This window comes from Plecotus auritus (assembly GCF_963455305.1).
Source record: "Plecotus auritus genome assembly, chromosome: 3".
In the NCBI taxonomy this organism is placed as follows: Eukaryota; Metazoa; Chordata; class Mammalia; order Chiroptera; family Vespertilionidae; genus Plecotus; species Plecotus auritus.
Window position 1 is genome coordinate 8808629 of NC_137772.1, and position 15859 is coordinate 8824487.

Consider the following 15859-nt stretch of genomic DNA (forward strand, 5'->3'; position numbering starts at 1 on the left):
GTCTGACTGCTGGCTTAGGCTTGCTCCCCCAAGCACATCCCCCGAGGGCTCCTGGAATGCAAGAGGGCACAGGCCAGGCTGAGGGACCCCAGCCATATGCATGTTGGGGGCGACCAGGCCGGCAGGGGAGCAGTTAGGGGCATTAGGCAGGCAGGCAGGTGAGTGGTTAGGAGCCAGTGGTCCTGGATTGCGAGAGGGATGTCCGACTGCCAGTGCGGGATTGGGCCTAAACCGGCAGTCAGACATCCCCTGAGGGGTCCCGGATTGGAGAGGGTGCAGGTCGGGCTTTTATTGAATTTCGTGCACCGGGCCTCTAGTAAATAAATAATTTAAAAAATCAGGAATCAACAACATGTTTCCTCTCCCTTCTCACGAGTGTGTTCTCTCGCTCTCAGGTGTTCCCACCCCCAGCCAAGAGATCCTGCGGCACACGCTGAACACGCTAGTGCGGGAGAGGAAGATCTACCCGACCCCCGACGGCTACTTCATCGTGACCCCACAGACGTACTTCATCACTCCTTCCCTCATAAGAACTAACAGCAAGTGGTACCACTTGGATGAGAGGATACCCGACCGGTCTCAGTGCACCTCTCCCCAGCCCGGAACCATCACGCCCTCTGCCTCAGGCTGCGTCCGGGAAAGGACATTGCCCCGAAACCACTGCGACTCTTGCCACTGCTGCCGGGAGGACATGCACAGCATGCACGCGTCCACCCTGCAGCGGAAGCCTGCCAAGGACTGCAAAGACCCCTACTGCCCCCCTTCCCTCTGCCAGGTGCCCCCGACTGAGAAGAGCAAAAGTACTGTCAACTTCTCGTACAAGGCAGAAACGCTCTCCAAGCCTAAAGACGGGGAAAAGCAGTCCAAAAAGTTTGGGCTCAAGCTCTTCCGGCTGAGTTTTAAAAAAGACAAGACCAAGCAGCTGGCCAATTTCTCCGCCCAGTTTCCTCCCGAGGAGTGGCCCCTGCGAGATGAGGACACGCCCACGACCATCCCACGGGAAGTGGAAATGGAGATCATTCGGCGCATCAACCCCGACCTCACCGTGGAGAACGTCATGAGGCACACGGCGCTGATGAAGAAGCTCGAGGAGGAGAAGGCGCATCGGAGTAAAGCGGGGTCCTCTGCCCATCACAGCGGCAGAAGTAAAAAGAGTAGGACCCATCGGAAGTCACATGGCAAGTCGCGCTCACACAGCAAGACACGCGTGTCTAAAGGAGACCCGTCCGACGGCTCTCATCTGGACGTCCCCGGGGAGCGGGAGTACGACTTCTGCGACCCCCTGACCAGGGTCCCCAGGGAGGGCTGCTTCATCATCGAGCACAAAGGCGAGAACTTCATCATGCACAGCAACACCAGCGTGCTCGAGCCCCACTTCCCCATGACGCCAGAGTGGGACGTGTCGGGGGAGCTGGCCAAAAGGAGGACTGAGATGCCTTTTCCGGAACCTTCCAGGGGGAGCTCCCACTCAAAAGTGCACCGAAGCCACAGCCATACCCAGGACCGACGGTCCAGGAACGAGAGGTCCAGCAAAGCCAAGGAGAGGTCCAGGTCCATGGACAATTCCAAGGGTCCCCTGGGTGCGTCCTCGCTGGGGACGCCTGATGACCTGGCCGAAGGCTGCAGCCAGGATGACCAAACCCCCATCCAGTCGTCCTACATTGACGACAGCACTCTAAGGCCTGCCCAGACGGCCGGTCATCAAAGGGCTCACCTTTTGTCCCCGAGCTATAAAGAAGTGTGTATTCCAGAAATAGTCGGCGGCGGCAAGGAGCCGTCCAGCGCTTGCAGCCTCCTGGAGCCAGGCAAGCCCCCCGAGAGTTTGCCGTCCTTCGGTGACCTCAATTCTTGTCCAACGAAAACAGCAGCGGACGACTATTTCCAGTGCAACACCTCCAGCGAGACGGTGCTCACGGCGCCGTCGCCTCTGGGAAAGAACAAAGAGGACCATGACCCTCTGACCCTGGCAGAAGGGGTGAAAAAGCTGCCGCTGTCCGATAGGCAGACCCCGCTTTCCTCCAGGGAGCCTGGGGGACACAAGGAGGAGTCGCCCGCGGGGCCAGGCGGGGGCCCGGCTGCTCCGGGCGCAGCGGCGGAAGGGATGGCCAATGGACGCCTCGTGCAGCATCACAGCGCCGAGCCCAGCAGCCTGGACAAGAGGAAAGAGATATTCAGCAAAGACACACTGTTCAAACCTCTGCACAGCACCCTGTCTGTCAACAGCTACCACAAACCCAGCCTGTCCCTCCTCAAGGCGCACCCGAAGACACCCGCAGACACACTGCCGGGCCGATGCGAGAAGCTGGAGCCGTCCCTGGGCACGGCGGCCGCACAGGTCCTGCCGGCCCTCCAGCGCCAGCAGGAGCCCGGGGCCAACCAGGAAGCCTCTTTTGACTATTACAATGTCTCTGATGACGACGACTCTGAGGAGGGGGCAAACAAAACCACAGAGGAGGAGAAAAACCGAGACGATGTGGGCACCATGCAGTGGCTCCTTGAAAGGGAGAAGGAGCGAGACTTGCAGAGGAAATTTGAGAAGAACCTCACCCTCCTCGCCCCCAAAGACACGGACAGCAGCGGCCCCCAGAGAACCACTCACTCGGCACGCCTGGACAGCATGGACAGCAGCAGCATCACTGTGGACAGTGGATTCAACTCCCCACGGTAGGGAGAGGCGCTCTGCACACACATACACGCCCCCCCCTCCCCCCCCCCCGGGCCTGGGGCCGGGTGCAAACACCTGGAAAAAAGCGTCAGGTTTCAGGGGCTCGGCCCGTGGACGAGGGTGCAGGTTGGGTGCGCTGTGTTGTTAACCGCCTGTCTCTGGCTTCTTTTGCAGGACTTGAAACAAATGTTTCTGCAGCTGTAGAGAGCGCCAATCTGGACTGGTGGGTTGGCTGCCCCCTTCACACTTGCCTCAGTCCAATCTAAGACCAACATTTCCCAGTATTTTTTCTTCAATGTTTACGTTGCCCCCATGCTGGTAAAGAAAGGGTGTTTTGTTTTGTTTAGTTTTTCAAGTGCTTCAGAAATGGAGCCGAATGAGTAGTTAGTGGGGGTTCGGAATCAATTAATTGACTCAAGGACAAGAGGCCCTCTGGTGAGAATATACAGTTGACTCTTGAACAACCTGGGTTTGGACTGCACGGGTCAATTAGGGGCAGCTTTTTTTTAAAAAATATATATATATATATATTTTATTGATTTCAGAGAGAAAGGGAGAGGGCAAGAGAGACAGAAACATCAATGATGAAAGAGAATCATTGATTGGCTGCCTCCTGCACATACCCCTACTGGGGATCGAGCCCGCAACCCAGCCATGTGCCCTGACCTGGAATCAAACTGTGACCTCCTGATTCATGGGTTGATGCTCAACCATTGAGCAACACTGGCTGGACAAGGGTAGATTTTTTTTTTTCAATAAATACTGTAAATGTACTTTCTCTTCCTTATGACTTCCTTGATGACATTTTCTTTTCTGTAGTTGATTTTTTAAAATATATTTTATTGATTTTTTACAGAGAGGAAGGGAGAGGGATAGAGAGTTAGAAACATCGATGAAAGAGAAACATAGGTCAGCTGCCTCCTGTACACCTCCTACTAGGGATGTGCCCGCAACCAAGATACATGCCCTTGACCGGAATCGAACCTGAGACCCTTCAGTCCGCAGGCCGACGCTCTATCTGACTGAGCCAAAACGGTCAGGGCTGTAGCTGACTTTATTGTAAGAATACAGTACGTAATACATATAACATACCAATAAGAGTTAACTGACTGTTATCAGTAATGCTTACAGTAGTTAAGTTTTGGGGGAGTCAAAAGTTACGCACATATTTTTGTGCAGGTGGGGGAGGGTCAACACCCCTAACCACTGTGTTGTTCAAGGGCCAACTGTAAAAGCAGATCTCAAAACCTTCCCAGTGGGTGTGGAAGCTTGTTGCCATGTTAACCAGCTTCCTGGTGGCCCTCTCCCCCTTCCTCATGCAGCTTCCTCTCACCACTCACGTGCCCACAGAGAAATGGACCTTGTTCCTCCCGCAGAAAGACTGGGGGACTCCGCTCTCTTAGATCAAAGCACGTGCCAGCGCTGTTCTTCCTCCTCCTGTAGAACTGACACCACCAGCCAGGGTCCTCCAGTCGCAGTCCTTGTTTTTAGTAGGTGCTGGTGACTCGGCGAAGGCCGGGCAGTTGAGAGTATGTAACGCTCAGTGGTCACATCCAGTGCATTGAGGTGGTTCAGGGGTTCAGAAAGCAAAAGAGAGTCTACGCACCTTCCCTTTATTTCTGCTCAACTCTTCCTTCTCCTCAAAGAGAAACGGGGGGCCTCATTCTCCTGCTAAATTCTACTCCAGATTGGTGACTCTGAGGTGCAGAAATACGATGAGAGATGGACATTTCTCACCAACTGTGACTCCCAAGGTTTTATAATATTTATCAATTTAGCAAGTATCCAGATATGGTTATTTTCATTATTAAGAATTATAATTAGTCCTATTGTGATCATTTCACTGTATCTCTGGGTAATTTGGGGACAGAGCATCCCAAAATTAGAATTGGGAATCGTTAATCTGTTTGTCACAGATTAAGCCTTTGTTTTTTCTTAAAGGATTAGTTCTTGATTATTATTATCATCATCATCATCACCATTATTGTCAGGTAACCTTCTTTCCAAGGTAACCTGTGTGGAAGTCCAGTATCTAAACAGACCACAGGGCTGGCACTCTGGTTGAAGTGGTGAGAGAGTAGGGGTCCCAGGTCTCTGCTGCCGTCCCTTGAAGAGCCCTAAGGGACCTCTGGGAGCTTGGCACTCAGTCTGAAAACGACTGGCCTGTTAAGTGACTTTTCTAAGTCATAACCTTTGCTCACTATTTTCCAAATCAAATCTTATTTACCAGTTATTTTGTACATCCTTTTCTTTCTATTTCTTTCTACTCCTTTTTCTCCTCTTGAATTTCTAGCAGTGGGTACCATATAGGCATAATTGAAGGTCTGTAATGGATGGTAGAAGTTCAAGACCATCACTTATGGAAGGTGTGCTTTACTTGCCTGTACCTTATGCTCTACTCTTTCTTATTAAGACTCTACCCACCTGATGCTTTTCACACAGCAGTTTCCTACCCTTCATGTTGCCTCTTGATCCCTGGACCTCCACTGAGGGAAAGCGTTAGACCTCCAGAGATACTAAAGGAGACGTTGAGGGTAGCATAATGGTTCTAACTCAAGAATTTATGAAGGGGATTATGTCTTGAAATAAGTTTATTTGCATTTCTCTAAGTGCTTTGTCATGATAGAAGGTAAAGGTCGTTCACAGGAGACAACCTTCACAAATTAGCTCTGTGTCTGTCCACTGTTACTTGGTAGAATTTTCTCTGTAAGAATTTGTGGCTCACCCATAAGTTTCATGCAGTTAGCACATAGCGGTTTCTTCTTGTATCCCTTTCATATTTAATACGCATTGGTTACAGGCTAGATGACAAACTGGTTTTCTATACCCATTTTTAAACTGTATTTTCTGTACACCTCAGTAAATCCACTGAGCTGCCTTTCTAATGTATGCATGAGGATAGTCTACAAACGAGAATATTTGAGTTATAGGGAGTTTTACTCACTAGCGTGAGGAGTATTTTAGCCAAATAGCATTATCATACTGACACCTCCCCAGTGTTGTGAGATACAGAAATCTTAAGTGGGCCATTTATTTGGGTCTTTCAGTAATTGATTCACTGAGCAACTAAGATTCAACTAAAAAGAAAAACAAGTAAAAAACACCCCACAAAAATGGTGATTGCCATATTCAGCTTTCAATCAAGTTCAGCCACATTCCCAGAATTCCTCAGTCCATTTTCTTAGAAACTTAAAGGGGGTTGAAAAGGAAAAAAAAACATAGAAACTTAAGCTATGTCATAGATCTAATATTGAAAAGGAAATTTTTTGACATGAAAAGTCTGCTGTTCCAAATCTGAGCCCCAAACTGGTGGATAAACATAATATGAAAATCAGAGGCTGCCAGGGATGTGTCTGTCTCATGTACCGTGTGCCGTGTGCTGGGGGCTGCACCAAACACGTGTTCCAGGAGGGTGGACGACAGAGCGGCTGGAACAGGTCTTCTGCCTATAAGACACGGAGACCTCAAGGCACTCCATTAATTCTCTTATTCAAAAAAAAAAAAAAAAAAAACACGTTTAAATTGGAGGGATATTTTTACTGATAACGCTCCATCTTCATGAACTTCTTCATCATCGTATCCTGAGCCCTCGATAGGAATGCCACACACTGTCCTCGCTAGGACAGCAACAATGAAATGTCTGCTTTGGGGAAACGGGAGGTGGGCATGTTTTACCATGATGAACAGGCTGACCGTGCAGAGAGGCACCTTGGAGCACAGACAGCTACCAAGGCGGTAGGCAGCCCATCGCGGTGAGGTGTGTTTGCCGCGCCTGGCACAGTGCCTGGCCTGTAGCAGGTACACGTTAAGCCCATGCCTTAAAAGCTGGTTTAAAAGTGGGGTTTTGGGAACTTTAAATGTATTTTCTCATAGAAAAGGACCCCCATGGATTCCCTCACCAACCCACACCGTAGCTACTTTATGCATGACATGCTAGATACAGAACAGAAATAACTTCCACGTGTCTAGCTTTGCAGTGTACACATTCTTCATCGACGCCTGTTTCTTCGTGGTCGCTCTGTGAGTAGATAAATCACATAACTCTCCCGATGTTAAAAATGAGGAAGTTAAATACCTGAGGGAAAATATTATCATGATTAAGGATGAAACTGAAGGAAACTGTCATGAAATCTCTGGGGTTGACATGTTTATTCCCTCCCTCCCTCCCTCCCTCCCTCCTTCCCTCCCTCCCTCCCTCTCTCTCTCTCCCTCCCTCCCTCCCTCCCTCCTCCCTCCCTCTCTGTCTCTCTCCTTCCCTCCTTCCCTCCCTCCTCCCTCCCTCCCTCCCTCCCTCCCTCTCTCTCTCCCTCCCTCCCTCCCTCCTCCCTCTCTGTCTCTCTCCTTCCCTCCCTCCTCCCTCCCTCTCTCTCTCTCCCTCCCTCCCTCCCTCCATCCCTCCCTCTCTCTCTCTCTCTCCCTCCCTCCCTTCCCCTGACTGTGCCTCGGCTGTAGGGCTGGCAAGCCTCCGATGGGCTTTCTTAGGGAAGGGGCCAGGTAAGTGGGAAGCCTGGCATTTTCCATCCCTGTAGTCCGGATGCGCTGAGTGTTCTTTCGGTAGGCCCAGAGTGGCCATAGGCACAATGGAAGAACTTCTGTAAATGTCCTAACCTTCTGGCGGTACCCTCGGCAGTCAAGGAATGTCCAGCAGTCTCTTCGGTAGTCGACAAACACAGTTTCTTTTGAACAGTGAACTCTTGGCTCCTTGATGAGAAGCAAACTCGAGGAGGCCACAAGGGGTCAGGATAAAGTAACCTGTGAGTAAGGGCTGCCAAGGCCTGGGGTTCAGGCAAAATTGCCATCAGTTTTGGAGGAGGCGGAGCGAGTGGATGTCCACCCTCGCCCTTTGACCTGCAGGCTAGCTTCCGCAGGCTTCCCTCGGTCCTGGGACCAGCGCTCATCCAATGTTTTATAAACCTTGACCCTGTCCAGTGGGATGGGTGCTTTGAGCATCATGATGGTTTCTTCGGTCTCTGTAAGCTGGTAAGTTTCCTATTACCATTGGAGGACCTTGAACGTCCGTTCCGTTCCCATCAGTCAGGCCAATAAACCTTATGCCTGCTATTGCTGCACACATTTGAAATCTTCAAAAGTTCTAAATCCCTTGGAGCTGTAAACTAGCTTCTGGTATCTAACTTAGGACAATGAAGAGAAACCAAAATACTAAGGTCTTTAGGTCACCTCTGTTGTCTAAGGATCTCTTAAAATATAAAATATTCCTACCCAAAGTGCGTGTGTGCGTTGAGGGTGGGGAGGTCGCGGATAAATGTAAACTTCACAAACAAGTGAGTAACACCTGAGATGCCTCATCTGAAAATATAATGTATTTTCTCTAAAGTGTGAACATTTGACACAGAGGTATGAAGGTGTCTGCAAAGAATTTTCTTTCCACCAGTGCCGCAGGTTAGCCAGTGGCATGCTTGAGGTCCAGCAACGTCAGAATCTGCCCCTGGAGAATGAAAACACAACCGTGAGGGTACCATTACTGAGCTGGTAGGGGAGCAGTTGTATCAGTGAATTCCCGGCCTGAAATGAAATCATTACAGATGTATATTTATGAGTATTTTAATAAAAACTGATGTGATCGCTGTACATCACGTTGAATTTTGAAGGAGTTCCCTCGAAAGAGACAGGAGGGAAAGTGCACGTAGCTGTAGAAGACCCTTCATGCCTCAGGCTGCTGGTTGCACACGTGTGTGCCGCTGCTGGAGCCGTGCGGGCGCATGTGTAAATGATCAGGGGGAGGTGGTCTGTCGATGACATTATGAGCCCACAGAGGAAATCCATTAACTCCATCGTGTGCTCTTCCTCTGGAACTCACTGTGTAATCATTTATGTTCAAAACAAAACAAACCCTTTTTACTCTTTTAGCACTCGGGAGAGCCTGGCCTCCAACACGTCGAGCATTGTGGAAAGTAACCGTCGTCAGAACCCTACCTTGAGCCCGGCCCATGGCGGAACCGGCCCGGCCTTCAACTTCCGAGCAAGCACGGACCCCCCAACAAACGAAGCTGAGAAGTTACAGAAACCTTCCAACTGCTTGCAAGCTTCTGTGACGAGTGTGTGACCGTCGACCGGCCTCAGATCTCCGTCTCGTTCGACACAGCCAAGTTTACGACACTGGGACTGATGTTTACATCTTCGGAAAGACAAGCATCTCAACCACAGTTTTGGTGTTTACTTAAACTGTGCTGCTAAGTAGGCTAGAGCAAAACACACAAGTCTTTCTTTCAGAGTATTGCTTTTTCCCATTTATGGCTCTGTAGCAACAGAATAGCAGTAGGGGTGATATGTACACTTTTGCTTCACTAATTGTAACTGAGCACACATAGGAAAGTCTAGACACTGTAAGTGTAATATGCATTTTCAATGTCATGCAGTTGCCAACGCCATTTTTAAATGCCACAGGTGCGTGTTGCTCCCAGTCTGTGGGCCGATGGTGCCACAGAACTGATGCTTGACACTTCCAAACAAACCAACAAAAACAACGAAGCCACCACAAAAAGGTCCAATGCCAGGGCCCGCGGGGAGGGAAGTCAATGCCAAACAGCCGAGCAGGGACCCCAGCCCCCGGTGTGTGAATCGCTTAGGCACCCGTCATTTCCTCACTGTGAGTTTTCGTGGCGCGATTTCGCAGGAGCCCGTGGGAGTGTGTCCGAAGGGGTCGGGATGGAGATCCTGGGAGTGTGTGTTGTCAGGATTTTGTTTTTTAAGTCCAAGATGCTTGTCTTGAGTTTGAACCTTCCACCATCACAAACAGGAATATAGGCCTTTGGATCTGAAGTGGGTAGAAAGGAAGGGGCCCCAGCCTGGCTGGGCTCGGCACTCCTGCTGGAAGAGGTGACGCGGACTTTCAGGAAAGGTGTGAGTCGGAATCTGTGAGGAGATCATTTCCTCTCTGGGAAAGGGATGATGATCCTGTCTTACTATAATCGATACGATAATTAGTTTGTTTAAAAGCAAAATGTTCTTTGTGATACAAATGAAGAGTATGGCCTGGGGGGTGTTATTCTTTCTAATGGAAGGACATAAATCTATTTTATGTAGTTTTAAATAGAATGCCTAAATTAGGCTGTGGGAGATAATTTTTAGTGGTTCTAGGAAAGAGCAGGTTTAGGGAGAGTTGAACTTCAGGCCTTTTATTCCTGGGAAGATAATCTATAGAGAAAACTTTAAAAAGTAGTTTTTGATCAGAAATATACAGGTGCCCATGTAATGAACCACAGAATGTGCTCATTCTGCAAATGTGGTATGTGATTCTAACTTGTACTCCCCTTACAATTGACCGGAATAACAATTATGCATCCATGAACTATGCCAGAGTGATGTTTACAGAGACTGTGTAACCAGCTCCAGGAGGCCTGTGTAGGTGGATGTGTGGCTATCAGCCCAGCGTATTTCAAGGTGGTTTGTTCACATTTGGCTTTGGTTTACAATGTCACGTTGAATGCAGAGAAAGCCGGATGGCAGCAGAGGGATGAGAAATAGCCCAGCTTCAGTTTTCCAGCAAAGAGCCTTTCCTAGGGCCGCGCGATTTATTTTATGGGAACAGTGGAATCAATGTCGATCACGGGAAAGTCTTTGCAAAAGGGTTACATATGACACAAGTAAACGGTCTGACAAAAAAAAAAGTTTATTTAGTTCCGTGGCATGTGATGTTTGGAGCCATAAAATACATACCCAGAAATCAATCTCCGATTCAGCCAAGGCACAGCGTTTGGGAAGCGCTCCTGCCCCAGGGTTAGGCTCCATCGCTGGCAGTCCGTTGCAGGGGTCCTCAAACTATGGCCCGCGGGCCACATGCGGCCCGCCGAGGACATGTATCCGGCCCGCCGGGTGCCGCTGCCTGTCCTGCTTAGCAGCCGACGCGTCCCGGGCCCGCAGTGCGCATAGGAATTTGTTCATAGTTTTTTTTTTAAACTATAGTCCGGCCCTCCAACGGTCTGAGGGACAGGGAACTGGCCCCCTGTGTAAAAAGTTTGAGGACCCCTGGTTAGAGACTGCAGTCGCATGCGTGGCCGGACTGATTCTTGCAACATGGGGGTGCTCCCTCGTGCTTCTTCAGATACTTGGAAGTTGCGTGGGGAACCGGACGCATCGGGGCAGTGTGGGTTCCTTGGCTGTGCTTAGGGTGAAACCTGAGCACGTGTCTCAGTCAGCTCCCACACGGCTAAAAGGCTCCAGTCAGTTGGCGTGCCATGTCATGCCTTATTTCCCCTGAGGCATGCCCGGGTGGCTCAGCAAGGCCCTCTGTCTCACTACTTAACTACGTCCAGGAGGAAGGATAATGTCTCTGAGAGACTCTGTTCCGAGTCCGTTTCCTGGGGGAGTTGTGTACCATACGGTTACTAAATTCTCCTGTCTAAATTCATCCTCCCCCACCGCCACCCCCCAAAAAAAATCCTGCCCTCAAGTGTTCATCATACACTCAGTTCATAAAGAACATAACCATCGGAACAGTCCGCCAGCCTCAGGTTGATCCTCTGAAAGTCACCATCATCGGAATCCAATGCTGGATGACCCGGAAAAGAAATCACTACCTTTAGAGCTTTAAAATAGGAATTTATTACTATTTTGCAAGAAATCGGTTTACAGAAGACATTGTTCCAATAAAATGTGTACACTTTCTGCCTGATGCGATGGGGTACATGATTAAAAAAAAAAAAACAATAACAAAAAAAAACTCCCTTAGACCAGCAGCCATGAGCGTAGAAATGATGGACTTCAAAGGTGACACGATGTAAGCAGACGTCCCAGGTAGAAGCAGCCCCATCTGATCTCTCTGGGCTCCCTGAAGCGGGAGGCGGGTGACGGGAAGCACATTACAGATGTGACCCAGGATGGTCCACAAGCGAGGTTCTCGGGGACCAAGCTTTGAGGACACCCGTGTCCTCTGGGGAAATGATAGCTTTGTGTCCACGGCTGCTTATCGAGTCTTCACTTTAAAAAGAGCTTATCATCCGAAAGGTTTACAGAATCGAATCCGGTTGAATCTCTGTGTAGCGTTCAACGTTAAAGGGTCAACCCATCTGTTGGCATTTTGCACACTTATGTATTATTATGATACAGCATATTACTTTATGGTAATTTTTATTTTTGCATATAACTACCTCCATAAATTTGATGAAGCGGCAGCCGTGCGTTGATGTGTATCGGTCAGAAAATCGGAGTTCAGAACTCGCGTGCCATTAGGCCATGGCGTGTGTGTGTGTGTGCGCGTGTGCGTGTGTGTGTGTGTGTGTGTGTGTGTGTGTGTGTGTGTGTGTCTTGGCGATCACCTCCATGGACTCATGACTTTCTCATCGCCATGGTTTTCTCTCACGGCATTATTTCACTTTCAGATGTAAGCCTGTCTCTCCTCTCCTCCCCACCAGAGCGCACTTGGTTTTGTGATGAATGGTAGGAAGTTTAAATTTCTTGTCTCTCCTTCCCGCCCCCCGCCCCCGAGTTCTTGCTAAAAGTTCCCCCTGGCGAAGAGCCAATTGGTAAACATAACGTAGCAAGCGATTTACTCCCATAAAAATCTGATGTGAATTCTAGGTTTTCAGTCACCGAAGACACACAAGAAATGTGGACTCCGACTTGGGGAGCACTTGGGTCCTCTCTGCCTTCACCACATGCTGGCTTATGGAGCCCAGACGTCCCTCCCAAGAAAAGAGCTGTGCTGTGTGCCCACAACCCCTGTTCCAGAGGTTGTATTCCATTTTATATATTTGTACATCTCAGGGGACCCAAATGAGGGGGGGCACCAAATACAGAAAGTGGATCGGAGAGCTGAAAGGCGACTAGCTGGGTAAAGATGACCAAAAAAAAAAAAAAAAAAAAAGACTGCTTCTCTGACTTCGGGAAGCTCGCGTTCAGGAAGCAGACATTTTTTTTTTAAAAGTGAATCTGGGGTAACAAAGCCAAACACCAGCTGTTCCCAAGTCTCCCCTCCCCACAGCCCAGCCAGCATTTCTAAGATGCAAATTTCAGTTCTGTGGTGGTCACCTCGGGGAGAAAAAAACCCTCTTTGATGACAACAAAAGCATCGTTCCTTTGTTAGGCTGGCACAGCTTCCTCAAAGTCCACCCAGGAAAACCACTTCTCGCCACAAAGTGTACTTGAAAGTAAGTTTCTGGTTCAAAGCCTAGGCCTGTTGCTCACAATCCCATTGTGACGATATATATTCCGAAGGGGCTCGGTGTCTGCCATGGGCAGTGTTGGAGCTTGATTACAAACCCACCCCGCCCTGTAATGACTTTGCACATGCATTTGGGATCTCAGAGGGCTTCCAAAGCACGCGGGCTCACAGACGGCTCCCCGCGCAGGTCCTCTGTCGTGCCCGTGCTTGAAGCGAACGCACGGAGGGAGTGGCAAGGTGACCCAGGACACCGCGGCAGCTGTCGGTGGTCTCTGTTCGGTCTGGCGGACAGACATCCTGAGCAATCGGCCAACACATGCTGCTTTTTTCTGATGTGTGCTAATAAAGTCAAAGAAAACGAATACAACTTCCCACCATTGTCCATCTTCATTCAGAAAGTCCAGGGCGCTTGGAATGTCCCACCTCCGTATACCTTCCTGGTGGCGATTTGTGAAGGGGGCCGTCCATTCGGTCCATTCAGAGTCACTGTGGTCAGCAATAGATCTAGACATACACCCGTGTTTACCGTTGCCTGTCGGCTCTGTGATTCCTGTGCTAAAATGCCGTCTTTCAAGGAACACGGCTGCTCCGGGCAGTGGAAGGTGCTGAGACGGAAATTTCAATGAAGAGCTGTATCAAGGTCTCAGTGCTCCGTAGCTCAGCAGCACGTCAGCCCTTAGCGAGCCCCGCTGGGAAGAATCTGGGTTTCCCGGGGAGCTGGTCTAGTCGGAAGTGTCCTCAAAGTAGGAGATAGAACATCCTTGATGAGGGCCTTCTCTGTTGCCACAGGCGGGTCACAGGACCCGCCGGCCGCGTTCTGGCAGTTGACGGTGGACCCGCAGAAGTGGCCCTCCCCTTCGCTCTCCCAGCCCCCGCGCCCCCCGGCCTGTCCTGCCCATTGTCTGGGTGGCCCGTTCTCATCTGTTCCCGAGTGGCTCTCCCGTACATGTTTAGGCCTCGGGGAAGCTAGGACACAGGAAACACGAATGCAAAAGCCATGGAGAACGTTGTTTTGCTTTGGGTCAGTAAAATATGGGCAGGAAAGAGATTACCATCGGTCTGATCTTTGCCAAGTCAGATAACCGAATCAGCTGTCACTCCGTCACTCTCCCAGAAGGGTTGACAGTATTAAGGCTACATCTAATATTTCCCCATTTCATAAATTACACACACACACAATTCATGATTAAACTTCCTGGTGTGTCTGAGACAGACATCGGCATCTCCCTGACGGAGCTCATCTCGGTGGCTTGCAGCAGCATCCCAGAGATTCCCCGGCGATGGCTCCCCTAATGCCCTCCTGTGTGTTCACAGTTGTGTTTTCTATGACTTCCAGTTGCTGGTTTGCAAGGTTCAGCATTCTACAAGGCTCAGGGGGGACTAAACCTCCTCCTTATGATTGTATATTATCTGTTACCGGGCTTTACATCGCTCCTGTTGGCTTCAAATGCGAACGCACACGCACACGCACACGCACACGCACACACCCTGCCAACGAGGGAAGGGGCTGTTTCCACGCGAGGCAGTGATCCCTGGAAGCCCACGGAAGGCTAGAAGCTGGGCTGGTCCACGTATAGCTGCCTACCTCCCTGTCCGAAGGTTGACCTTGGCACCCCATTCCCTTGCCCCCACCAAAAAGAGGTACCAAATCTGAGATCTGGGATCTCCAGTTTCAGTGCTCTGCAGTTCTAGGACATTTATCATGAACTACACACGCAGCAGCTCCTCGCCTTCCTATCCTCCACGGTCCTCCCTGCCCCCCCTCACCCGCCCCTTCCCCCCCCCAGATACCCATACACCGCCTCGGTTTCCACATGGGAAGGGCGAAGTCGTGTGTGGCATTGGCACACATGATGGTTAGCACCAGAGCTAACCCCGGGTCACCTTCCTGTGAGTATCGACAGCTACAAATTAAGGTCCTTAGAGTAGTTGACATAGATACGACTTTCTAGCAGAGAATTAAGTTTCAACGTTCAGTTTAAAGGGATCATAATTCTGCAGGTACCCTCCTCTGAGTGACTGAATGTGACTATTGCATTAGGGGTAAATGAATTAAGAAGTGCAAGTGGGATTTACTGTATGTTAGAAAGGAGTTTTGCAGCCAAGACTGCCTTGAATAAAATGTGTTTGCACTGAAAAAAAAAAAATTTTAAATTACTTGGTCTCTGGTTGCTGTAAAGGTCATCCAAGATGGATGTTCTGTTTATATTGTATAGTATTTCATATGAAATAATTACAGTTCATGAAATGTCTTCCCTAATGTTACTGATTTATAACAGCACATTTGTAACATGGTTTTTATCGTGTCGGTGTGCCATATTGTAAATGATGATTACTTGTCATGCTTAGTATAATAACTTAAAAGGAAAAAAAAGCACAGGGATTTTTGTAAGTCTATATTTGAAAGTCCCTCCATATGGTAATATTGTGTTCATGTTGTTTATGTAGTGTTGTGTGGAATATCCATTTTGGATTGTGTTACTTTTTAAGATATTAAATAACATTTGGTTATATGTCTAAGTGGATTTTTTTTTGGCACCCAAGAAAGAATAGATGAGATCAACTTATTTCTCTGCTCTGTTAATATGATTTCATGACAAATTTTTATTACACAATCATGATTAGAGCTTTTGAAGTAAAACAGCTGAAAATAGAAATTTCTGGTCAAAATCTTTTTCCAGGGATGTTGAAAAAACATCACATTTTTGACTAGCTATTCAAATGTAAAAGACTGAGACTTAGAGATGCATATAATTAAGTTTTCTATAGGAAATTATAAAGAAATGTGGATGTTGTTTGGTTAGCACTCAACGCCTATCCCCATATAAACGTGACCCCCCCCTCTCCCTCCAGTAAGCATTCGCAGATACTGGCATCCTCGGATGAGGTGCTTGCACAAGTTCGGAATGCCTCCAGGCTTGATTGCCTTCAGAATCTGCCCAGTGCCCCTTTGTCTCTGCTCAGTGGTGGCAAATCTTTGTCCTGGGAGAATGGACTTCATTTTCTCAAACCGAAAGTGATCTGTTCCAACAATTAAGCTAGGACATAGCATTCTTTTCTTTAATGTCGATTTT

At 49.0% G+C, this 15859-nt stretch overlaps 1 protein-coding gene across 4 annotated transcripts in view; it reads left to right on the plus strand.

Moving 5' to 3' along the window:
• Positions 1 to 15296, plus strand: part of STOX2 (storkhead box 2) — a 114630-nt gene extending 99334 nt beyond the window's left edge. For all 4 annotated transcript variants that reach the window (XM_080658941.1, XM_080658943.1, XM_080658944.1 and 1 more), the window contains 2 exons: positions 396 to 2664; positions 8534 to 15296. In XM_080658941.1, the coding sequence (XP_080515067.1) occupies positions 396 to 2664; positions 8534 to 8729 (2465 nt within the window). In that variant the 3' untranslated portion in view covers positions 8730 to 15296. The remainder of the gene's footprint in view (positions 1 to 395; positions 2665 to 8533) is intronic.
• Positions 15297 to 15859: the final 563 nt, after the last annotated feature.